The sequence below is a fragment of the Malaya genurostris genome, chromosome 3 (genome assembly GCF_030247185.1).
Source record: "Malaya genurostris strain Urasoe2022 chromosome 3, Malgen_1.1, whole genome shotgun sequence".
NCBI classification, from domain to species: domain Eukaryota; kingdom Metazoa; phylum Arthropoda; class Insecta; order Diptera; family Culicidae; genus Malaya; species Malaya genurostris.
The window spans coordinates 164,917,940-164,945,337 of record NC_080572.1 but is presented as its reverse complement, the minus strand read 5'-3'; the positions used below and the strand labels follow the sequence as shown (position 1 = coordinate 164,945,337).

At 36.1% G+C, this 27,398-nt stretch overlaps 2 protein-coding genes across 14 annotated transcripts in view; one reads left to right on the top strand and one right to left on the bottom strand.

Moving 5' to 3' along the window:
• Nucleotides 1-27,398, bottom strand: part of LOC131438489 (G protein alpha o subunit) — a 146,905-nt gene that overhangs the window by 41,996 nt on the left and 77,511 nt on the right. The window lies entirely within an intron of this gene.
• The window catches only part of LOC131438488 (probable cytochrome P450 49a1), a 33,164-nt gene continuing 8,199 nt past the window's right edge, over nucleotides 2,434-27,398 (top strand). Inside the window, exons 1-2 of one of the 5 annotated variants that reach the window (XM_058608555.1) lie at nucleotides 2,434-2,934; nucleotides 8,890-9,131. In XM_058608555.1, coding sequence (XP_058464538.1) covers nucleotides 8,912-9,131 — 220 coding nt within the window. In that variant the 5' untranslated portion in view covers nucleotides 2,434-2,934; nucleotides 8,890-8,911. Of the gene's footprint in view, nucleotides 3,292-8,686; nucleotides 8,825-8,889; nucleotides 9,132-27,398 lie in introns of those variants that run through there. The other 4 variants (XM_058608553.1, XM_058608552.1, XM_058608551.1 and 1 more) reach the window with 4 other exon arrangements.

The window sequence follows — 27,398 nt, the reverse complement described above, 5'->3', positions numbered from 1 at the left end:
TCACCAAATTAACTTTACAGTAAAATTTTAAATTTAAAGCGATTTAAACGCTGAAGTGGTTTCAAACTGGTTCTAAAAATATCGTGTGTTTTCTCATAGTTGACCTTAGGCCGTTTTAAAGAAGAATTCTGACATTTTGAACCTGAGAGTGTAATAGTGGAATGTTTTGTTTTGATTGCTGTCGCCATTGCTAATTTATGGGATGAATAAAGGACCAACGATAGGGTGAATAAAAATCCATTGAGATGAAATTAGGAGCAGAGTAGTGAACACATCATAAGCGTTTTTAGCTGTTTTATGAATATTAGTTAAATTTTCAAGAATTGTGAATCAATTTTCAACGTGGAGCAAGGTGAATGAAGCAGTAATATGAAATAGTTATAGTGATTTTAGTGGCTAAATCGGGGTTTTGAGGCGACGTCCTTACAAATGAGATGAAATAGGGAGCCCTTACCCTATAAAAATCAGGAAAATAGTTATTAACAAATGCGGAGACAAAAATCGGCCAACCAACCCCAGAGCCGGGGTAGGTTGGCCGAGTTTTAAAAAAATATGTGAAACATATCAATTGTTTCAATAAACGTTTTCATTAGTTAAAAAAGTCTGTATGCATAATTTTTATTATGTAAGTACGTAAAAAAACTCTCCTTTTTGATTTTTGAGTCTTTTTAACTATTCTGGAATTAGTTTCAACCGCATTAGTGAACATTTACAGTTTTTTTCTACCTTTTCCTCCACCAGCGTTCGCGCTTACGCTTGGTTTCATTTTTTACTGCTCCAATGCAGATTTTATTAGAGAATTGTTAAAATTTTGGATTAATTCGGGATTCACGACCTTGACGCTCCTCCGAATCAGCCTTTGGGAGAGGTGTGTTAATTTTAGGATGGCTTTCTATACTGATGGATTCTATACTCGGCCAACCAACCCCGCACAAAACTCGGCCAACCTGCTCCAATGAATGTTTTCGAGAACAATCACGATTAACAAAAATAAAAGTAAGGTTATACTGAAAACCAATATGCCATTTTGTTTTGAATACCCTTTCCAATGGTACCATGTTTTTGGAAACCAAATATAAATAGATCCACGTTACACGTATTACGTTACAAAAACAGAAATTTACTCATCAGTGCCGAAAAAAGAAAAAAAACATGCGCATGCACAAACGACAACACAGAAACACTTAAAATTACGTCGGTATATGGGTGACCTAATGCTCCACCGAAATCATTATAGATGTCGCCACTGAGCACAATAGCCTTTTCAGAAAAGCTGCTCTGCCAAACGGCCGTTAGGCCAACTAGTCCCGATCTCCCCTATATGATCACACTTCTACATTCAATTAAAATTTGAATAATGTGGACTTAAACAGTATCCTTGGTATTCTATATAATGACAAATTGTTTTTGTAAAATTTTTTGTTTCCAGAAATACTGTTGTGAGCTAAGACTGCAATATCCGACTACAACGGTTAACATTCCAAAACATGTGTCTGTTACTTACAAATGTGTAACAATACACTAATAGATAAATAATTAGTCTACAAGCAACAAGTTTGATACTATTTCAACATAAATATTCAATAAGGCCAGTAGCGAACCGAAGAAATAAGATTTACTGCCCTCATCGTTGGTTTAGTGAGCAACAAAACTATCTCCGGAGAGATTGCTTGAATAAGTAAAAAGATGGTCACAAGAATTAGTTTCAGTTTACGATCTCGACGAATCGATTCGAATGGTATATGACACTCGGTCTTCCGGCCTTTCGTTCAATAGTCGGGCTTCGCCGTGATAGTGAAAAAGACAAAACTGATCCACACTGTAGATTTTCTTTCAACTTGCCGATTATTATTATTATTATTAATATCATTTATTTTACCCCGGCTTATACAACTTGCCGATCATGACGTGTAGTACACGGACCAAACTGTCATCGCTAGTACCACTCGAAGTAATTACTTAACTTTCAACATCAACCACAAACAATTTTTTACCCTACAATGTAAATCTCTACACTCTAACCAAAGCAATTTGTTACAATGGATATTAGTGTTAAAATAAAGAAAAATGAAATAACTATTTAGAAAAACTTAACATAAGATTCAAACGCCTTCCTTGTATGTGATACAGGTCAAGTGTTGGGTAAGGTGTATAGGTAGGTATATAAAATCCAGTCTCACTCAAAAATTTTCTGTATGTCAAACAATTCTCATTCAATAAATCACATATTAATTTTCGTCTCGTTCAGATATTATTTGTTTTGCGTCGTGTTCAGCCACCAGCTAGCCTGTAAGGCTGTTCCAATTGGACATAACAAGCCACAAATTTCATTCCATAAACATGCTGCTCCCTGCCTGTATGTGCGCGTGAAGCCGTTTGATTGCTAAACTACTCAACTTTAGTTAGAAGAAGCGAAGCTACCCCTTCGTGTTGCAGTCCTTCAGTAAAAGTCAGTCGATACTACGATTGCCTTGCTGTCGCCTAGGAACACTAGCGTTGCCTACTTGAGGTGTACTCTCTTAGCTCACGCATGTTCGTATGGCAACGTACAAAAACTATTTAGGCGGGGATCGAACGCGTGCAAACAATTTTTCGGTGGTGACCGTACAGTGACGTGGTTTTGAATTCGCGATCGAACGATTGTTGTGTTGGTGTTCGTTTTGTGTTCATAGAGCTGTTTCACGACTTGCAAGTGGCAAGGGCTGTCTACTCACATCGCATACTCACAGCTTTATTGTGACAGTCTCGCGGATTCTTCGATTGTGTGGTGTCTCGCGAACCTTTAGCGTACGACGGTCGACGACTGATTTGCGTTGAATATCTGAACCGAGGCTTCAATTATAATCGGTATTTGGCGGTGAACAGATAGCCAACGTGCATCGGTGCCGCGCAGGCTTCTTAACTATCGTAACAGCTATTCCGTCCTCCGTTCAGGTGCTGCCTCAAGTGTCTTATTTTACAGTGAGCGTGTACCTTTTCAATCCTTGTTCTATATTCTCACTGTGATTTAACTAGTTTCTCTGTGATTGCGTGCTACTGTTGGTATTATTATAAAGTGAGAATGGTTTAAAAGTGCATTGCAAGTTGAATGAAATTTATTTGTAAAGCTTAAATCAGTGTCGTGTTGGTTCATTCAACCAAAAACACCCGCATTTTTGCGGTTAGTGAATTAGGTATTTTATTTACTACAACATCTGTGTCTAGTTCTTGTCAATTCTTCATGTTAGGAACTTTGTGAAGTAACCAAAAGATAAGCAGCCATCCCATACATCATCTGTCCATTTATAGGAAGTAAGTGTTTCTTTTGTACTTTTGATGTGAAGTATGTTGGCACTGAGCTCGAAAACCATTCGGATACAGTGGCATAGCTTTTATTTAATTTTTTGTACACTCCAAGTATTTTGTTGAACTATGCTAGTGTGTTAGAATTTGCTACCATTAAGCAAAACGTGAATCAAATTTTCTATGAAGCTGCATTTTTCTAAACAGGGCTGATTGCCGTACGAAAGTGAAATGATGACAAGCGCTTATTATGTAATTTACTTAGTTTCTCTCATATTTCACACCTTTCTTGTATGTAGATAATTCAATCTGTGCTGCCGCTGACTTGCTTCGTCAAGAAAAGGAACTAGTTGGACTACGTCATTGTCGGCGCGAAACGCCTTTTAGTGTTCATCCGGCATTGTTCGTGTGTGCTACCAGACAAACCGTCGCTCTCTTTTTCTCTTTTTCACATTTTTACTCCACAAGACACGAAAAGTTGCTCAACCGCGATCTTGTATCGACGGTATATTGAACTTGATCTTCCGCGTAAACCTGCTACAAAATTGCATCGTTGATTGCAGTTTCGTTCTGGTAGTGGCTGTGTTTTTACTCATTATGCTAATTCGATCAAACTGTTACTGATACCTTTAACTACAGGGTTTGGAAAACGCCGAAATATTTATATGAAACATGACATTGCCTGTCCTAGACATAATCGCTTATGATACATCAACAGATCTATTTTTAAAACCTCTTTAAAACTTGTTTTGCTTCACATGTGTGGAATAGTGGTAAGGTAGTAGTTATCGGTAGAAGTGGCACACCTGTTCACAAGTTCGCCTACTTCAAACAGTACTTATATGTTGTGAGGATGGCTTAACCACCGAAGCTGATATCGATCAATGCAAAAGCATAATTGAAATGCTCATGGTTTATCGAAGCGTGAAGCCATGGTTATTTCTCAATAAATTTGTGAGTTGCGAGGCTCAAGAAAAGTTTGAATAATGTATGGCCCGCGTAAACTAAGACTTTAGCAACAGTCTAATATACGTTTTATTCAAGTGTTGCCACATTTGACCACGCGACTAAATAAAAAAAAAGCTTTTCCAGTCAAGCATGCAAAACGAAGTCAACCAGAAAATTTCGGATTGAGCGACTATGCGAAAGAAATATTGTTTACTTGGAACTTTTTTTGTATTTCGAATAGAACATACGTTGTCGTTTTTGACGTCAATGATGTTGTGTATTGAATGACTTAATGTCGATACATCACCATGATCAATATTGAAAGAAGTTCGGGTTTTCCTACGACATTACTCCAGCGTTTATTATTACGTCAGAATGAGAGTAGCCAGTACTAATGCAGTTTATCCCCAGACGAAAATAAACAAACCTTCATCAAAAGTGTGGATTATACAAAAGCTTATTATCACTATGAGTAATGCATATCATAAAACTCTCACCATCTCTAAATTACTGATATTGCGCCATAATATAGGCGGCTTTTGTGAGTGATCAACCATGACTAGCATGCTACCACATGCCAAATTTTAAATACGAAAATGAACTGGCAATATAAGCTAAGTTTCTGTGCTATCAATAGGTAGAAATAAAGAAGTAGAAAAATAAGATCAGTTTAATCCTGTGGTGTTGTTTGCTGTATCTAGCAAATGTCACTATGTAGCTACTCAAGGCACGAATACTTCGAAAGTCAGCCACCATTTGATCGATCCACCTTGTTCGCAGAGTATTTCTTTTTATTGTGCTAGTGCTTATTGGATCAGATTCAAGAACCATTTTCTCTGGTGTTGTCGTCATACTGATGACACGATCAACCCACCGCAGTCATCCAACAGAGGTCTCGTGACCATTAAGAACAAGGTCGGTTGATCTGACGGCTCTTTTCCGGATCGTCGCTTCCGAGCAACAGCCAAACTTGCTTAGAACCGTTTTATGACATCGGACAGCGTAGAATTTGCGATTCCCAACTTTTTTTTCCAATAGCACGATGCTACAGATCCTTGTTTTCAAAGTACTCGTGCAAAACTTTTTCACGCGCGCACTGTTCTTTCGTTGCCATTTTGAAAACTTTTGCGCTCTTGATGAAATCAACTCACCGAGTGTAAATAATATACATTTAAATATACCGACGCGACGCTTCTATTAAAGTACAACGTCGAAGACGTCAAAGTGGATCCCGAAACTTGACTCCAAATCGTTACGCGAGTTGTCTCATCGGTAGGCATACGAACCACCTCGTTGGCCCAATTGTCATCTGTATACAATTGCCTTGAAGCCGATCGTTTTGGTTCTTTGGTTCGATTTCAGATACTGTGTGTTGATCAGTGTTCATATCTTTCTTCATGCTGTAGCGCCAACATAAGTAAACTGTTTCGTTAGAATGTAGTCAAACTACCGGTTAGAAATGGTATTAAACGAAATTTTGTAAAACTTCTCAATTCTCTGTTTGAAATTGAAAAAATTATGATTTTAAGTATCAGAGAGGTATATACTGTGTAGTTTCACATATTGCTGACAATAACGCCACCACAACAAAAAGCGTTGGCTTTATGAATCAGCAACCATAGCTGGGAGCTGATACGAGTCGTGCTTAAACGCAAAAGTCATAGGCCGTCGAATATTTTTTCAAGGGAATGTTGCCGAAGTTTGCTGTTGACACACGTTGACATTCACAACTGACCCGGAATGTGCAAATGAAGAACTCATTTGATATTAGTAAAACGACGACGTTCCGTTGACGGAAACTGCTGGATCGTATGAATCGTACTGAATATAAAAGCATATTCTATAGGAAACATTATGTTGACTGTTCCTTCAGTGCCAGCACATGAAATCAACTCTAACTCGGGAAAGTTATGATAAAAATGAAATACTGAGCAGCAAAAATGAAGTTTTTCCTCGCACTTTCAGGAAAAGTATTTGCAGTCATATTTTGTTCTAGTTTCGATGAAATGATAAACTAATTTTTTGAAATACCTCGTTTCATCTTTTTAGCAACTTCATTATCTCGAGTAATTTTCTCAACATTTTTCAATCGGGTGAAATGCAGGGCAATTCGATGGGTCGAGGTTCTTCACAAGACCTTTGTGAGCTCGTAGAACCGTAGAATTTTTATTTTATTTAAACACTTTGCATCCAAAGAATCTTTTGTAACGTAAACCTATGTTTCGTCCATCACTTGTCAAATCAGAAATTTTCTTGCAAATTAATCAGCGAAATCGAATACTGGGCACATCTCCACGAGTTAGTTTTGAATCTAATTTGCTGTCAAAATACTGCCAACAATGACCACCGTGGAGCACTGCAAAAAAATAGGCAGTGCGCCCAAATGTAAAACGAATCTATCTTGATGAAGTGACATGAGACATCTCGAATCAAAATGAAAACGCTCATTCAGTTTAGAACCATTAAAACGAATTCGTGATATGAATCAGGTAAACGTTTCCAGATACATTGAAAAGGGTAACGGTTCTAATCTTGCGTAAAAATGTGGGAATTTGCGTAAACGCAGTTTCATACCGAGTTGTTTTTTTTTTGCAAATATCATTATACTATCTCATGGTATTGGTAACGATTAACGTTTGAAAATGTGTTGGAGTATTTCGAAAAATCTGTTTTCGCATATCACACAATAACAAATTTTTGCATTGTAAATGACATGTATTCGTTATAAAAAGCGCAAGTTTCAGGCCAGTTGATCGGGTATATTCGAGGTATAAGAAGTCTAAACGAACATCTTAACACAGATTTTTGGCATCGACCATCGCATACATTATGACGAAGAGTAAAACCATGGAATAATATCATCGAATGTCAGCCTCATTATTGCAATGAAGATATGCAGAACTGGTTACTGGCACGGCAATAGATTACGAAAAAAAATGATCAAGCTGTTTTTTCTCGAAAATCAATCAAGCATCCTTTTTCCATATATTCGAAATAAAGAATGTGATGTTCTAAGTTTTAGGATCAATCCCATTGGCAGCGTATAGAACCCACTTTTTAGTACATGTTGTATATTTTCAAGACATTGTGAATGCATGTCGGGGAACATTGTTTTGTTCTGATCTAATCTGGTCTTTGAGCTTCACCTTCTAATTAAATTTTCAAAATCAATCATTTCTACCTTTCTTTCCCGAGTCAAATCAAGCTATATTATTGTTCCGGTGGGTGCATGAAATTTTAATACGTGTAGTTCAACAAACCTTCTGTCAAATTAAAGCTATTTTCTGTGGATTGATAGACCTTGGTTTGACGAATAATTTCAGATGGTCTCAAAGATGAATTTCGAACCGGTTTCACTCTAATTTCCATATTCGCTCATCGCAAACGTTTTGTATGAAGAGTCACCAATCCGCTCGTTAACATTGTGAGCTCATGTGTTTGCACTACGAAGTTGGCATGTTCGGGTGATTGGACTTTTGATTGCTTGACGATGAACTGTTTAAGATACTGATTGATTTTAATAATTACTTTAATCCAAATTTGAATTCATGCTGAGATAGGAAACACATGAAAGTATTTGACGCATTAATATACTGTTAGAACGAAAATAGTAATAAACCAATGATCTTATTCGATTCATACAAAATAATATAAAACCATACTTTGCGTTTTTGTTGTTATTTATTTAATGTAACTGATGCAATCGGAAATAGCACAGGTTGCGAGAAGAATGAAAAAAATATTTTACAAAATCCATGAATTGCTAAAATCTATTTAGAGCATTTATAATTGGAAGGTCGTGTTCGAACACCAATGATATAACATCATTATGACTTGAAATAACGTCTCATCGCGAGTTTCCGAACTAGTGTCTTGTCTTCCCTATGATTTGATTTGTATTGATTTAGATTCGTCATCGATGCATTTTTGTTGTTTGGCAATTTATCGAAGAAACAGACATCGAAAGCCTTCAAAATAATATAGGGCTTAAGAAAAAATCAATTATGTAATAACGACTTCGAGACATATACAATAAAAACACATCAAACTGCACAATGGTTGATGCAGTGATTGATTTTTAATGGTGATCACTTGAGAAAATATTTCAAAACTATTTCCTTGCAATGGTAGGGCTCAAATGGAAACTAAAAATGAACTAAAAGCCAATATTTCTGTGTCACCTTTTTTGTCGTGTGTATTGGATATTTCCGAACACTGGTTTGAGCAATCGACGCAGAACATTGGAAAAATTGACGAATTATTTTCTTTGTATTTTAGTATTAACAAATAAGGTGTCAATCTAAACATTCCACATCGATAAATGAATGAGAGAAAAATCATCTGAATGTTCTATCTCTTCCCGTAATGTTGACCTTCAGTCTTTCATTTTTAGGGAAAAAACTTAAGATTATAAACTACCTTTTAGCTGATTTAAATTCCAGAAACCGGTTTGTTTGCATACATTAAACAACTTTGTCTGAGAATCCGCATGGCAAAACTATTTCCACCGTTGGCACTGGATTTTGATTTTAATCTCCCGAGCAGGAACAGTCAATCAGACAGGCTAGGCAGTTTGACACTACTTTGAATCAGAGTACTAAATGTTTTCCCTTTCTATTTCTGAGCGAATTTTCACAATTTTTCTATATTTTTCAACAGGCAAAACCAAAGTGCAACGAAAATGGTAGGACAAAGAATCGCAAACTCTTTACTCAAGAGATCAGCATTCTCAACGGCTATAAATGTGCTACCGAACGAAGTGGCTTCAACTGGAACAGCACAACCTTGTGCTGATTCACGGATAGCAGACCTCGATGGGCGTGTCAAGCCGTACTCCGAAGTTCCAGGACCTAAAGAGTTACCACTGATAGGCAATAGTTGGCGATTCGCACCCCTTATCGGTGAGTACACTGGCAAATTTTACGTCTTATGATTAGCATTTAATGAAGAAGATACAGATCCGGGTGACAGATTGTTCAAATTTACTCATGATGGATGACGGATGACGGATAATTTAAATTTACTCAATAATGCATGTTGGCCATTCATCGAGAATATTTACGAGAACTGGTGCAATGTCAATATAGTTATATTGACCGCTTTAAAGTGATCCGGTATTTGAACGACTAGATGCAACCAGCTGTGTGCATTTGCAGATCAGTCATAGCCGAAGCAGAAAAAAGTCGGTTCCGGAAATCGCGGATCGGCCTAATGCGGAGCAACCTTAAGCCTAGTCAGGTATGCTTGTTTACACATTCCAAAAAGTCAAATAGTTTGAAAATGTGCTTGTTGCAAGGGTAAAATATATACTTTTCCAAACTTCTTATTCTTGATCAATAATATTCATTCAATCACAAGAATATGATTTTACAAATTCAAATCAATAAAGTTGACCTTTCTCCTAGCAGAAGGCATTCTTAAGATACTATTACATGAGGTGTAAGGTTGTTCTTGAATTGTGCCTTTCTAACAATTAATTGGCATATTGTTCGGGGAAAATAAATGGCTTGTCGACAAAGTTTCATTCGAAACGGAGCAAATCAACGCTTAATTTGCTTCGTTTACTGTTGTTTTGGAAACATCAGAAGTCAAAATTGATGCAATTTCCCATCAAATATGGAACGAATTTGTTATTTAAAACCTAAAAATCAAGCTTCAAGTTTTGCCGAAAGAATAAATTTTTTGATAAAATAGCATGTTTTTGATACAGTTCTATACAGGACTTTGAAAAACTAGTATCATTCAAAATATAAATTCGGCACAGTGATTAATGGTCATTAGGTGCTGAACTGGCAGCATCACATAAGTGGTAGAGTCCAACTATATTATATATCAAACAGCTGACCCGTCGAACTTCGTCTCTCCCAAAAATTATTTGTTCGAAATTATGTTTTCGGACAGCAAAATTGTCAAACGACTAAGTAGTTAACGTTTATCTTTATTATTTTTCTAATTACTTATCCTACAATCAACAGAATTCGACATACATTCGCTTTAGCTTAAAAAAAGCAATATCACCAAAAATTAATGTGAAAATGTGAAATACTTCTGTTAAGAAAAAATTGAGCAAATGTACAGATTGTCATCCCATCATTTGAGTCAATAACGAATCTCTCTCTAATGGCTTCGACACAATGGATAAAAAAGCTCACTAGCCACAATTTTGTATTGATAAACTTAACATATACATACAAAGCATACAAACCATTCTGAACAGTCCGTTTAAAGGAATTACTCATACTTGAATGTTCACCCGACGCAACAGAATAAACTTTGAAGCAGTTCCTTGTACAATTTTTAAGCAGCGAGAAAGTTTTCTCAGAACTTATTCTGTATGTTCAAGTTGCCAAAAAGTGCCACGCGTACTTTAGGGCTCTAATAAAGTGGATATTGATCAGGTACCAGGCCCGTGCATAGAGGGGGGGGGGGGGGGGGGTTAGGGGTTTTTAACAACTACATCCACACCCCTGCCCCACCCCCCTTTCCACAAAAATGGAAAAAATTTCAACATTAGGTTCCATGAACAATAGAGTACCTATTATATAAAAGTGCAAATAACTTGACTTTTCCTTCAAATTTGTGCGCCTTCCTCACCCATGAATCTCCACTCTCCTAGAAACCCCTCTCCCTCTTGAACACCTGCCCCCCCTTCTTTTGAACCCTCTCTTGAACCCTCTCTTGAAACCCCACACGGGCCTGGCAGGTAATTTGGAACTTTTGGTTGCTTAGAGAGACGTCGCTTAAATTTTAATTTGATATTGATCTTGCCAATTTGAACATTTTTCCCAGAATACGAAATATAAAATGGCAGTATAATTCCATTATGATAATCATATTGAACATTGTTATCTAATGGCCACTTATTATGCGCGCTAATTCATTGTAAAGTAAGGAAAATCTATTAGTTTGATATTAGCGCTTCTACAGAACAATCTCTTTATTGATTCAATCAAAAATTTTCTGATTTGTTTAACACGCGCTCACGATGACCAATATTATTTGTCTAACTCCATTACACACAATCCTTCAACTGGTAAACGATATCAGAACTTTTTCTCTTGCCTACAGCGGGTTTCTAGAACAGTCATATGCATTCCGTTATTGAGTCATTTGGCAAGCAATAATTGTGATATCCAATTGAGCACGTGACTCGAAATGACAAATAACATGAATCAAGTATGCATGTGAAATCTCCGCACAAAACTATTCGTTGAGCGCCAGACTAAAAATATACTATTTTATTTATTCAACTAAAAATATACTATTTTATTTATTCAACTAAAAATATACTATTTTATTTATACAACATATTCATTTATACGATTACATTATGATATTAATGGATTCTTGTGATGGGTGATTTTTAACATTTAAATTAGATTATTTAAATTTAAATTGATAGACGGTAAGTATCACGAAAAAAAGATAAAGAACTGTGACAGGTAAATTAAAAAAAAACAGTTAACCGAACTAAGAGAGTTTAGCAAATTTGAAATATTATATAATTGAAATGAGGGAAATGATAACTCTAGTAATTGTGGCCTTTTACTACACAGAAGCAGCCATCCAGATGATGGTTAATTTTTTTACCACCTAATTTCACAAGGGTTCCAGGGTGGTTCTGACAAAAACCAAAGTCTTGGCATTACATTCCTGTGGTGGAATTTGGCCTTTCTGTTTCAACAGACTTCGCAGCCGATTCTTAGTGTACAGAATCATTGCATGGCTAGTACTATGGATCCTATTGATACTAAGAATCCTTCCAGGTCGGGGCTCGAACAGACGACAGCTGGCTTGTAAGACCAGCGTCCTATGCCTATGGGTGGTTCTGACCGGAGACAGATAATTGGTACTAACAATTTATATGATGCTCTATAGTATAGACGTCAAAAATACGAATACCACCCAAACTGTGAATAATTCGAAACCGAGCCATGCATCGATCTTTTCGCTTTTGGTAAAATTCGTTTTCTGATCGCTTTGCAATGAAATGACTCTCAATAATCAATAACTCAGGACTAAATCACTCTATTAGCCAAGTACATATGTCAATTGATCGTGTGGTTGATGTAATGATAATTTATTATATGTTATCACATTATGAAGGGTTTCTGGGTAAAACGGATATTGTGTTATTTTTTATTCATTTTAGATTTTATAATAACTAAATATATTTCCCAAATTAATTAGTTTTTTCAATTAATAAGTTACCATAGTTTTAGTAAATGTAAGATGGTACAATAGATTTACGAAAATAATTGCTATAAATTAGGGCAAAGGAAAGCGAACTGGTTTGAAACTGATTTTAGGTTTCAACAAATGATGTATTAGAGTGGGAATAACTATTTTTTCGCTTGATTCAAAATAGTAACGTCATAATAAAGAATGCAGCAGATGTTTGAGATTATTGAAATATTTTCTACAAATTCGAAGCATATCATGATAAGAGCTAAGCTTTCCTAAGTTTGTACAAATTGGTTAGTGAAACTATGATGTTTTACCCTGATTCTTTGTCGGCGTCTGACGGTGAAAAGTGCCAGTTAATTGTGTGAACGAGCATAAAATGGTCAGATATTACATAACTACTCGATGAACACTGTGTAGCAATGATAGTGAGGTCATGAGAAAAGGAGTCGCGCCCTATAAATTACGGCCTACTTATGCGCGTGCGTAATTGCTGTCACGAATAAACAACTCGGGTCACACACTTATCGCATTGCTCTGATCGATGTTGGAAAAAGAAATATGCATAGTATTGGGACCTTCTCATTCACCGTTTGTTTGGTAGCAAATTAAAACATGTTTTTTCACAAGGGAGAATAAATATTACCGCATATGCAGGTTGAATAAATGAATTAATGACCAAGTGTCACCCGACTGCCAATATCAATTGGGTCGACCTGGCGCCGAAAATTAATCACAATAACAACGCTGGTTTGGAATAACAGCCTCGTTTTAATCTACCCATTGGTGTAACAATGCTTTTCTCATAAATGGAAGCCTTTAAAGAATTGGCATTTGATTCTTGTATTGGAGATCATCGTGATAGCTCGATTTGACAATAGCATACACGGACTTTATACTTAAGAAATGCAATAATATCAACTAAATAACATATACATAACAATGGCAGTAACAGTAAGATGCATGTAGTCTAAACGAAACATTTTAGGTAAAAATTTATTTGTGTTTAATTTGCATTTCATATTGATCAAAAGTGCAAATTAAGTGTATAAAAACGTAGTTCCCCAATCTGCGATAAATTATAATTACGGTAATTCATCTTACTGTCTGTAATTATTTCATGAACCGTCTTCACAGTGATTTACTGCTTGACAGTGTTGTGACGAAAGGATGCATAAAAGAGCAATAACGTCGTTACGGCTACGTCTTTCGACAACCAGCAATGATTGATCGCCATGCTTCCGAGTTGAATTATGATCCATTTGCTGGCCGAAAATCGTCAATGATTGTTTGCATAACACCATTCATATAAAATATAATAAAGTAAAATTAATACCCATCTGACTTTTGTTTGGTTCTTTATATGGTTTCCTACTTCTATAGATGTTTAAAAGACGAACATAAGTTTTTGAAGAAAGTTCATCACCAATTAAACATAAATTTCAACAATAGACGTGTTTACATAATTTACATGATTTTTGCAAACGCATTCGAGAGCATAATGAACCAGTAAAGGTTAACCGGTTTGTCTAGATTTTGTTAGAGGGAAATCAGAAATCGTGGCATTTAGCGATGACTGCTCAAAACTGATCTCGGGTGATGCAGACGAAATAGAAGAAAAAAAATACAACAGCAGCTGATTTAAAGTAGGCCAGCAGGTTGAACGAAAAATTAACCTTAATGCGCTAGAAAATCCTAAATAAAAAGGTACAAGGCCAAGATGGAAAGTCTTTTTGTCAATTGTTATGTAATCTGTCCGCGGCGTCAAAATGGTAGACAGAAGGGGCGCGATTGTTTGTCTATTTCCCCAACTAAATTAACTTGCGTTGTACAATTTGATATTCGTTCCTCGTCGACTTAGTCGAATAAACGAACTTTTGCCGGTAGACAATTGCTATATTTGTGCTTCTCGTTCCATTTGCTGATGGAAGGAGAAAATGGAAATTACTGAAACTGTTCATTGTTGGCTAACAATGCTCTCTGTATGTACCCAGTGCTAGTGAGAAACTGTACATCAACGACAGCGACAACGATAATGTTGACGACGAAGACGACGACGGTGAAGACATTCATTATTCGAGCTGTATCATAATGTGATGAAACAGTTATCGTTGCAAAAAAAATCTTTTCATAATTTTTCATCCATTTCTAAAAGCGCCGCATCGTTTTTATTTTCGAACAATATTATTTGACATAAAAGAGTGTCCTATATCGACACTCTCATCTTTTACAAAATATTTGAATTTTTTTCTTCTCTAAAAGTACTAATCCAGAATATACTTCAACTTGTTTTTAGTATCCCACGACAGGCATTGTTAGCAAATGTCGATGAAAGAAATTGCGTAAATAGAATCTTGTATAAAGTGAACAGAATCTATGTATAGCTGTTTACCTTTTGGTAGTTTGAATAAATGAGAACGCGAAACCACTTCTAAGTGAGATTATCATAATTTTTAAGTAGGTGGCACGATTTTGAAATTACCTAGAGATAAATCAATTTTCACAATTCTCTCATAAACTATATTTTTGAGGGTTGGGAACTGAGAAATTGATAATACCTATTATCTTATCCCGGACAGTACCAGTCTAGCGTGTAGCATCCGGTGGCCAAAAATAGCCCAAAAATGGAATCATATCTCCATGTCTCAAACGGTTGCAATTGCAGGAATATCTTTTTTCTTACTTTTAGTCTTTTTTAAGTTTAGATTCTTTTCGTTCAACTAACAGTTTCTTCAGATCAGATTTCGATTCGTAATTGAGCTATATTGGTTTTGAGATTCGATTTTAATTCATTTAATTTTAAGTCATTATATTCCATTTTTCGGTAACAATTGATAATGTAAATAAAAATGGTTTGAAACCTAGAAACCCTACCGAACAAGCTATAGATAGTTCCAATTCAGCCTTTATCGACGAGGGTACGCATATTTTTGTTTAGGCGAGTGTTCCATTAATAGGATTTCTGAGCGTAGAATGATAAAATGATGTTGGGGAGGTAAATGCAACTTTTGATACGGTTGTATGCAAATGTTTCTACGTACTTGAAAGGTTAGTCATAGTGCCCTTTATCATGATATATACAGGTCCAAAATGTATCTCACTCACTTTTTTCAGCGATGGTTTGACCGATTTTCACAAACTTAGGTTCAAATGATAGGTCTTGCATATGAAATTCCTGAATTTTATCCGGACCCGACTTCCGGTTCTGGAATTATAGGGTAGTGCGCAAAAAAAATTTATACCATCATTTAAGCTTTTAAATTATACTTACTTTCTGCAAGTATGTTTCAAAATTGAATCAATCGTTCTGAATAATTAATTTCTACTCATTTGTACTATAGAAACAAGTTTCGTTGTGAATTATTCATCAAAATTAGCACTTAAAGTTTTTTTTTCTGATCCTTCGTTTAGCAAGAATTTTGGTAGGTTCACTAGAAGAATTATTTTGAACAGCGCCAAAACAAGAACAGAAAAAGTAGGTGTAACTCTAATCAGAAAATCTTGAAACGAATGAAGAAGTTTTGCACAACTTCAAATAACCATTAGCCGTAAGTACAAAATTAGGTTAACCTCTGAATGACCAGCTGAACGTGCTACTTGAAATGTTGTCTTATTTTAGTAAAACCGAAAATTCTACGTAGACTCATAGAAGAAGGAGGAGGGATGGAGATATGTGAAAAATGTAAGGGAGACGGGGGTTGAAAAGTGCTATTTGCTGAATATGTTTAAGTAGAGTGATATTCTGTTCTTCGAGTAATTGTACTGATCAGAAAGAAATGATGCAGTTATTAATTATGAGAAACATTGAAAATTTTAATAATAATATGGTAAAAACTCATTGTATATAAACAAAAATTAATTGGGTTCTGGGTGGAAGAGAGTTCTTTTATTTGGGACAAGTTTGACCAAAATTGGTCCAGTCATACGAAGACACCTTTAATCATAGAATTACGATATCGTAATTTTCGATTTTTGCGACAGTTGAATCAAATATTTTGAATGAAAATGACATCGACAGTTATAGCGTTTGTGAAAATTGTGTACATCCAATTGGAATAGATTTATGATTCCATAACAAGTGTTTATCGATCAGCAGTTTTGTGATCATCTTAAACTTGCTTAGGAAGAACAAGTTTTGGTGCTAAATTAGGAAACGTTTACTGCTTTGGTGTTACAAAAATTAAACAATGCATGCAAATCAGTACTTCGTATTGAAAATAATTAGATTGCAAAATAACAAAATGTTCTCAAACAAATTTTAACCCCTAAGATTACACGCGTTTGAAATTCAGGCATTAGGTCTACTTCTTTGTTTTCATGGAATTCTATCTTCTAAGCGATTGGTTTAGAACTCACCCAAAATTTTTTATTCCCTGATCTTGTTATCGATAAAGATATGACAAAAAGCACTTAGCAACTACACTGAAGTCTTTTTTATGCGAGTTTACGTACCGCATAAAAAAACCGCATAAAAAACCGCATAACTCTGAATATTCGCATAAAAAAACGAAATTATAACGTATCCCAAGTATCAATTTTTCGTTACGCTAGCTTATTTGCGACTAGTTTGCAATCAGATATTTGAGTGATTGTTACTAACATCTAACCACTTGCATAACTCAAAAAGCACAGTTTCTACTAGTTTTTTTTTTTTTTTATTCAATATTATAATATAATTTTAAGGCACACTGCATGCCAAGGGTATTTACTAATCTTAATTACGACTAACTTAAAACTAGAATAGTATCATTATGTAATGTAGCGGTAGCGGATTCTCGAGAAGCGATCGGTAGTGGCCGGTGAATTGAATATTGCATGAGGGTCTTCCATATGCCGTTGGCGAAGATCCATGTTGGCCGCATCATTCGGTCCGTGTGGGTCCGCGGGAAACACCCCCAGGCTACGAAGGCCCGGCGGGTGGCCCGCGTGCTGGTTTTCGACTGGGGCGGCCTTCCGTGGACGATGATGGTGATGTTACGGAAGAGAATGAAAAAAAAAAGTAAATATTGTGGAAACGGGGTAAAAAGGGGATGTGGGAACAAAATGTTTGAAAACGATAAAGATCTAATTAGTTGCCATCGAGATGGTGAAGAGACAGGGAAGGGGTAACGAAAAAGTTAGTGACAAAAATAGATCTTGTTAGTTCCAATGAAGATGGTGGACAGGGACGGGGATCGAGAGAATCGGGCGGATGTTAGTGTCGAAGCTGTAGGTGGAGTTTATACTTTCTGAGCGAGGGATAACACATTACACTTGTATATCAATGTGTTTAAGGTACTGGTATATGAGAAGCATATATAAACTATCCCGACTCGCCAACACATCCCGAACCGGAACCTCAGGCGGTCTACCTCGGGCCCTAAGGGATTCCAGTAGCTTCGACCTGGCGTCACGATACTCTACGCACGACCACACGACATGCTCGATGTCCTGATAACCGTCGCCACAGGTGCAGAGACCGCTCTCCGCAAGCCCAACACGCCGGAGATGTGCGTTGAAAGTGTAGTGATTTGACATGAGCCGCGACATAACACGAATGAAATCGCGACTCACGTTCATCCCCCTGAACCAAGGTTTCGTCGATACCCTAGGGATAATGGAATGTAGCCATCGTCCCAGTTCGCCATTGCTCCATGAAGTTTGCCAACTTTCGAGAGTTTTCTGACGAGAGATACTGAAAAATTCATTGAAGCAGATTGGTCTTTCATAAATATCACCTTCTAATGCGCCCACCTTAGCCAATGAGTCTGCCTTTTCATTGCCTGGAATGGAACAATGCGAAGGGACCCAGACTAACGATATTAAATAAGACCGTTCAGATAAAGTTCGCAAGTGTTCCCGTATTTTCCCCAGGAAATATGGGGGATACTTTCCTGGCTTCATTGCCCGGAGAGCTTCTATTGAGCTTAGACTGTCCGTGACAATGTAGTAATGGTCTTTGGGCAAGGTTTCAATGATCTCAAGGGTGTACTGAATAGCAGCTAATTCTGCGACGTAAACTGAAGCCGGATCATTGAGTTTGTGAGAAGCGGTGATGTTTTGATTGAAGATGCCGAAGCCTGTGGACCTGTTGATGTTTGAACCGTCAGTGTAAAACACCTTTTCACAGTTGACTGTTCTAAATTTATTATAAAAAATATTTGGGGCCACTTGAGGGCGCACGTGATCCGGGATTCCACGAATTTCTTCTCTCATGGATGTGTCGAAAAACACAGTAGAATCAGAAGTATCCAAGAAATGAGCACGATTGGAAACAAACGAAGAAGGATTAATATTCTGAGCCATGTAATCAAAATACAAGGACATAAAACGGGTCTGAGAATTGAGCTCGACAAGCCTTTCGAAGTTTTCAATCACCATCGGATTCAAGATGTCGCATCGGATTAGCAATCGATATGAGAGATCCCAGAATCGGTTTTTCAACGGTAAGACGCCCGCGAGCACTTCGAGACTCATCGTATGAGTCGACTGCATGCAACCTAAGGCAATACGCAAACAACGATACTGAATTCTTTCCAGCTTGATGAAATGAGTGTTCGCCGCGGATCGGAAGCAAAAGCATCCGTATTCCATCACGGACAATATCGTTGTTTGGTATAACCTGATCAGGTCTCCTGAGTGGGCACCCCACCATGATCCGGTTATTGTACGAAGAAAATTGATTCTCTGTTGGCATTTTTGTTTCAGATACCTAATGTGACATCCCCAGGTGCCTTTGGAGTCGAACCAGACCCCGAGATATTTAAATGTGAAGACCTGAGCTATGGTTTCACCCCCTAGTTGAAGCTGTAATTGTGCTGGTTCTCGCTTCCTTGAAAATACAACCAGCTCAGTTTTCTCCGTGGAGAACTCGATACCCATTTGAAGAGCCCATGTCGACAAGTTGTCGAGGGTATCTTGCAATGGTCCTTGGAGATCGGCAGCTTTGGGTTTCTACTAGTTGTTAAGTCGGCTAAAAATAAGTTGTCGTTACCTTGTAATGCCATACTGAAATAACTTATCTTTTCATAACTTGAAAATAACTTGTTTTCAAGTTAACTAGTTGAAACTTAGTCACCATCGACATTATAAACATTGAATGAATCCAGAATACTTCTCTATCATCAATAAAAAAGCAGAGAGTACTTAAAATCACAAACTTGATACAAGGTACAAATTTCACAACGATTTTAAACCTGTCGAGCGGAGTTCAATTTTACGTAACTGTTTTTTATGCGCCTTCAATCAAAATCTGTTTATAAAGATATAGAAAATAAACAAAAAAATAGCCCGATGTTCAGAATGCTCAAAATTATTTCAAGTAAAGTGATTTCTCATCATTTTAAATTCATATACCATGAGAATTATAATATTATCACAATCGATGTTCAATCCCAATATTATTTTCTTCGTGTTGATGATAGTGCATAGATCAAAAATGACTATTCTGCCTTTCACTGTTTTCGGCAAAAAGTAGTTTTGAATAAAGTAATATACTGGTTTTATTTATGTTTCATACACTTCTTGAGACTCCATATTGTGTTCGCCATATTCAAGCCAACAATGGTTGTTTTGTTTGCATTTCGTTATCATAACGTTGGGAAAACCTACCGATAACTATCTGAATCAACGAAAAAATTATATATTATAATCTTATAATATCTAAGTTATTGCTATGTCAATTCACAGTAACGATTCACATATACTCTAACGTATTTATAATGGTTTCGCAAAGGAAAATAAACCTTTTTTCAACTAGTAGCTAAAAGCATAGCTGTGATTAAATATATGTTAGAATCAAGTAACGATAACTTACAAATGATAGTTAGTTCAATGTTTACGTTATAAAGAAACACTGCTGATACCTTGTTTTAACCAGTATAATATAAAAAAATCATATTCGTGCTCTTGTTGCAACATAGTTTGGACTTTGTTGTATCAGAACTAGTTGCGGATTGCTACTTGGGATACTAATAAGTATATTTTGAATATCATCGTAAATAAATAATATTGCTTGAACATATTCAACTATTTTCAATATCTAAAATAACTAAAATGTTTTTTTTCAACTAACAGAATTTAGTTTCAATAATAACGCCAGTTGTTTCAACTAACATATTTGTTGAAATTGAAAGGTATGTGTTCTGACTAACTGATATTACTAAAACTGAAAAGTTTAGTTATTTAAACCATCGTTTTTGCTAATTAAAGAACAAAACTGACAGCTTAGACAATCGATTAGTTGTACCAAATTCTAACCAATTCAGTTCAGAAAACAACTTATATTATGGTTGAATTGGGTGGTTCCGTGCAGCTCTGATCTAGCGTTTATACATATAAGCTGAGATAGCTTATAGACAAACACGATGGAAATTTTCTCAATTCGTCGAGCTGAATCGATTCGTCAAATCAGTAACAAAAACCTAACTAGGTTCCAAAGTTCGATATTTGATCAAAAGCAGTTTGCATTGAGCAGGGCATTCTGACGTCAACAAGAAGATAGATGATACATAAGTTCATCAAAAACATATTTTTATCAATCAAATCACTTCAAGAGAATCAGTTACACCTGACTTTAAAGACATAGACAAAATACTATTATTTCGATATATGAGAAGATAATCTACTATTATCCATTTTGGTTAGCTATATGTAACACCGGTGTGTGTATGTAGCTGTACGGTGCAAAATTGATGGTTATCAAAACAGCGTGAGAAACACCTGCAAACCACGACCATCTCCGATATGACATTGACACCAACTAGCAGACGCTGTGAAAATCAAACAGCATGCGGCGGAACATGGGTCGAGTGGTCTTTGCGATGGATTCGTGTGCGAAATGTAAACGAGCAAGGCATAATATTCACGGATGGTAGATTGTTAATTAACGGCGCTGTATTTGTATTGTACACGCGTATGTTAATTCTTGTAATTTCTTGCTGAACGATCGGTTTTTGGACTGGTAAAGTTGCCGCAAATCGAATCTTTATTCAAAACACGAAATTCGTCGCTTATTTACTACGCACTTCATGCCGGTGACCACTAGGGAATAAATGGTACGTTTACTCGTTTCAGTGAGGGCAAACGAGCAAAAACTTCGGTGGTGTCCTATCAGGTGCGAATGTACCCACCCTTGTTGACCATAGTCGAAGGTTTTTAATATGCTTAAGACCTATCGGAATTGGTCAGATTTGCTAATGATAACTTGAGCTATGCATTTATAATGATTCACAAACGAAGCTTAGAATATAGGGGAAAGTCTTATAAAGCGCCCCGGATAGCCAAAATGCCCCCTTTCCTTTCTTAAGCATTGAAGACTTTTCTGAACCAAAGTTTTATAACTAACACTATCTTTTCGTAGAATCTTTCTGCTATGCAAGTTTGGTGGTTGTCGTTTGCAGGAAAGTATGAAAACACTAAAAATTTCATTTGGCAGCTTTTCGATGTAAAATTTTGCTTCGACTAAATAGATGTTTTATCCGCCATTTCTTTGACATACTGATTATCTCAAAACAGTAATTTTATGGTCATTTCAAGAAGCATAATGCATCATTGTTGTAGGATAAAATGTCTTTTGTTGTGTGTCATGCCACTGATTTGTTATGAGACATATTTTACGGCTGCTGGGGCATTATGTCTGAGGCGAGCGAAAAAAACTAAGAATGTGGCCGTTTTGGAAAATATGTTTATATCAATCAATTCTCATCTTTTTTATTGGAGTCATTGAAAAGTATGTTCCTCATCCGTATTGCAATGAAATACTTACATTCTCGAGGAAAATATATCAATACACTTGGAAATATCTCAATGTTTTCTTAAGGGGGGCATATTATAACACTTTACCCTACTGCTAATCCATTCTATATTTCGTGGTATAGTAGAGTAACTAGCGAATTTACTGGTCTATTTGTGTGACCAATTTACTTGACTTTACGACCACCGTGTGCTACGTTCCCTAATGGGACGGGCCCAGACAGTTTCGAAATAGGGGAATTTCCTTTTGGCATATATACGCTGTTAGTCGGCCGCTAAATACAAGAATATGTACGTACCTCGCAGCCGTAAAGATAATTATTGAGTAATTTATTCATGAATATGATTGATCCACTTGTCTGCCCTACTGGCGCCTAGACCGAGCCAGACAAGCAGTCGCCATCGACGTACATGCATTTTTTTTTAATTTCTAGAAGGTTAATACATGCCTGGAACGTTTCGAATTGAAATTCATTGGTTAGCAAATTTATAGTGGACGAGTTGAAATCTGATAATAACGACTCTTATTATTAAAACCATACGTTTTCATTTTCAATTTTGTTTTGAATATAAAATCAAAAAAAAACCTTAGAAAAAAGAAGAATGATGGAAGCGATCAGTAACAATATCATCTAATTATTGCATCGGTGCTAAAACGCATCTCAGACATAAAACTGAACCAGGTAAATTCAATTTCCTTTGTGCTTTTGTTGTGGTTTTTCTAGTGAAGCAAAGTCAGGGTACTACATTTCGTAGCGGAACTTGATTTTTTGTGTCTATAGTATTCACTGCCGTTTCATCAGCATACAAGACAATTGAATGGCTAGTGCAGCGATCTTACTGATATCTTAGCCCTCTGTCTGACAATCAAAGTCTCGGCATTACATTCCTTTTGTAGAATTTGGCCTTTCTGTTTCAACAGACTTCGCAGTCGATTCTTAGTGTGCATGGCTAGTACTACGATCCTACTGACACTAAGAATCCTTCCAGGTCGGGGCTAGAACATACGACAACTGGCTTGTAAGACCAGCGTCCTATGCATTGAACCACTAACTCTGTCTGACGCTACTGATATAAAACAATGCACAGTGGTCCAGGAAGCAAAACTAGCAGGAAACAATTGTTTACGCTTTTATTATTGGCCTCAGAGATTTGAAGTCTTCGGAACATTAGTTCCACTTAATAAACCGCGTTTTTCTGCCATAGTGGTTTTAGGGTGGTCCTAAAACAAACAATGAATTAAAAAATTATTTCAAAATCTGGATGAGATAGAGCAATGCATTAACTTTATGTCTGCTTAGCGGTTCAAGTTGAACTGTTTAAGTTTGCATTAAGCAGTTCAATTTGAACTGATTTGCACTGACGAGTCTAAGACGAAACGTAAAGAAAAGTAAATTTTAACAAGGTTATCAAACCTGCTTTCATACCATGAGCTCAACTACGAAAAAGTTGTTAGAAGTTCCGTTTTGCGCGAGATAGTACTACTGAATTGTTAAAGCGTGTTCATTCGTTTGAGATTGACTGCGCTGAGAAAAAACGAATTAAGTTTTACAAGATCACATCACAACTTCATAATGAATCAAGTTTTTGTACCGATGCTTAAATTTACAATAACACCGTTATCTGTCAAATGATGTTCATTCAGCGTAGTGTGTGTGATTATGTTATGTTCGTGTGAAACCTGAAGCGGCCCATACACGTTCAGTTTTCCGGACAGTTCAGAGACTAACAATGGAAACAACATTTTTTTTGCAAAATTTTTTTTTATTCATCAACATTCATCACCTTTTAGGGTGATACAATGCTTCCAACGTTTTTCCAATTTTTCAATACCATGTTTATAAAAAAATGTATCTTTCGCTTCAAAATAAGCTTCAGTTTCAGCGATGACCTCCTCATTTGAGCCAAATCTTTTTCCCTGGATCATTTTTTAAGGATCAGCAAAGAGCCAGTAGTCACTGGGGGCTAAATCTGGCGAGTATGGGGGGTGGGGAAGCAGATTAAAGCCCAATTCGTTCAATTTCGCCATTGTTTTCATCGACTTGAGGCAGGCTGTTTTTGTTCCATCGAAAGCAATCGCGGCACCCACTTGGAAAAAACCTTTTTCATGCTCAATATTTCATGAAGGATAGTAAATACACTTCCATATGATATCTGTGTCATCTCAGCAATCTCACGAAGCTTCACTTTACGATCTTTCATCATAATTTTTGTCACTTCACTCACATTTTCCGGTGTAACGGCTTCCACAGGTCTACCCGAGCGTTCCGCGTCATTTGTGTCGGTATGACCACGTTTAAACTCGGCGAACCACCGACAAATCGTTGCTTTTGATGGACAAGAGTCCGGATAACATTGTTCAATCCATTGTTTCGCTTTCACGGTGTTTTTACCCATTAAAAAACAATGTTTTATCAAAACACGAAACTCGGTTTTTTCCATTTCTTAAACAAACTACAAAACGACTTTACTCCAACCTCGATAACTCAGCTGTTTCTGGTCGGATCGACTTAAAATTTTGACCCGTTTCAAGCAAAGGTTAGTAATCTAGAAAGACGTGGTTACTAGTTTACTACGAGTGCCATCTCTGCTTTAGTCTCGGGACTTATTGATCCATGTGTTATATATGGTTGGTACGCTTTGTCACCAACTGTACACTCCATGTACTCGTGCATGAAGTGGCTATTGTACAATATGCAATTCTTCCAATGGACCAGCAGAAACAAGAAACAAATGCATTCGAAGATCTAGGGAAAATGATACAAGAAAATTCAACAGATAGGTCAACTTAGAAGATCTGTTCTTAAGTTCTTAAGTTTGTAAACATCAGTTAAACCATCTCCGAAAAAAAATCGTGCGCAAAAATATGACAAATACAAATACTTTTGATTGGTATATGATATTACTATACGTACCACAAATGTCAAAAAATAGATTTTAAATATTTGTTATAAAAATACACTTTCAATTCCTTTTTCTAACACTCCTTAGTATATTACTAAGCTAGATGTTATATGATAACGTACAAAAATACTTGCACGAAATTTTGATTTAAATGAGATAGAAAAATAACTGTTTTCCATTTTTTTCTCATATTATATAAAAAAGTACAAGCTATCAAATGCAATCAAAAAAATTGTTTTCAGATTGCCCCATTTTTAGAAACCGTTATAAAAAAGGCGTATTTAATTGTTTAAATCTCACATAACTATTGAACCAGGTAGTATAAAAAAAAATCTTCTTCCACTAAAAGTTGCGTCTCTTTAGGCTCCTGAATTTCTTAGAACATTACTTTATTGAGAAAATTCAAATGAAAAAGTTATTGAATAAAAACTGTTTTTTAAAAAGCACCTTAACTAAGGATATGTTAACCGTTCTAATATAAAAACGGTTAAAGATACACAACCAATATCTTCGACAAAGTTGCCTTAAATTGATTATTCTAAATTATTGTGGAAGGATGCATTGGTCTATCTCATCCAGATTTTGAAATTATTTTTTAATTCATTGTTTGTTTTAGGGCCACCCTAAAACCACTATGGCCGAAAAACGCAGTTTATTAAGTGGAACTAATGTGCCGAAGACTTCAAATCTCTGAGGCCAATAATAAAAGCGTAAACAATTGTTTCCTGCTAATTTTGCTTCCTGGACCACTGTGCAATGCGTTCTGAACAATAAGTAAAGCAAAAAATATAATATTATTTATCAACTCCAAAGTATTTAATTCTTATTCAGAATAGTTGGAGGCATGATAAAAAATTCTATGTAGCGAAAAAAATTCTTCGTTTTTCATCAAAAAACTGTTCTGTTACAGTATTATAAAACATTTCTATTTTTTGTCATATTTGTCATCCTAAGGCATTCGATATTGTTGTGTTCATCGCTTATAAAAGTTTCTACCAAACAAGTTAATAAACTGCTGATGGATAGGACAAGACATTCACGCTCTTATCTACCTAGCACATCTAGCCCGAACATTTTTTCGATTTGAAAGGTGAATGAGCAAAAGATTATTTTCTTTAAAAAATTGATTACTCTAAACGTTGCCCAAATTTTGATAACAACACACAGCGAACACAGCAACGATCTCAGCACACGTAGTAATCTTGGATTCGAATTGAAGCATTTTTTTTATGTCAGTAGGAGAGCATTAGGGTAATATTATTTTATATCAAAGATTTGAAATTACAATTTCATCATCTCAATATGGCTTTATTTCAATAACATATGTGAAACGCAGGGAAAATGGTTCGTTATTTTATCAACCAACATTCTTTAAAAAAAAACTTGAAAATTAAGATGCCTTAACCAATGCGAGTAAAATTGTCACAGGGGATAAGAACGACATGCTCCGAGGTTAGACCGATGTTCAACCTAAATTTTGAAGAATTTAGGGCTAAGTTTACCATATTATGTTTGATGTAGTTGGTATATTTACAGTTGTTTTGGCTTACAATTAAAAGTAATTATTTTTCTCATTCAGGACCATCAAATCAATCAAACGCCACAAAAAGTGGGGCGGGCTCACTCCAATTTTATTAACGAACACAATCATTATCACGATTTTGTACAAATTCATTCTTCTCGTTCTGTTGTTCTAAATTTTTTTTTTATTTAATAAAAAAATTTATTCAGGCTTATTCGGATACAAGTTTTACGTGGCCAAATGACTGATTTTTTGTAAGTTATTATTATGTTTGCTTTCTCATATAGAAAGGCTATGAGATCACTGTGAACTCTGCACTAGATTTTCTCAGGGGTGGCTGGACCGATTTTCACAAACTTAGATTCAAATGAAAGGTCTCTTGGCCCCATAGGTTGCTATTGAATTTTACCCGGATCGAACTTCCGGTTCCGGAGGAATGGGGTAAAATGTGCAAAAAATGTTTAAAAAATGCACTCCTTTTTTTCATTTAACAGATTTTCTCACTCACAGACTCAGATTCAAATTTAAGAACTTATAGTCGAATAGTCTGCTATTGAACAAAATGCATTCGCTCATCCGATTTTCACAAACTTAAGTTCGAATGAATGGTCTTACAATTTCATATAATCCTGCCGAATTTCATCCGGACATGACTTCCGGTTCCGGAATTATAGACTAATAAGTTAAAAATTTCATTTTCAGGCGCTTGTTTTTATACATGACACAGACAAATCGAGCCAAATACATTCAAATAGCTTTATAATCCTTCAATTAGGCATGTATGGTTGGTTTATGACCAAACACTTTGAGTTTGGGTATCATCGTT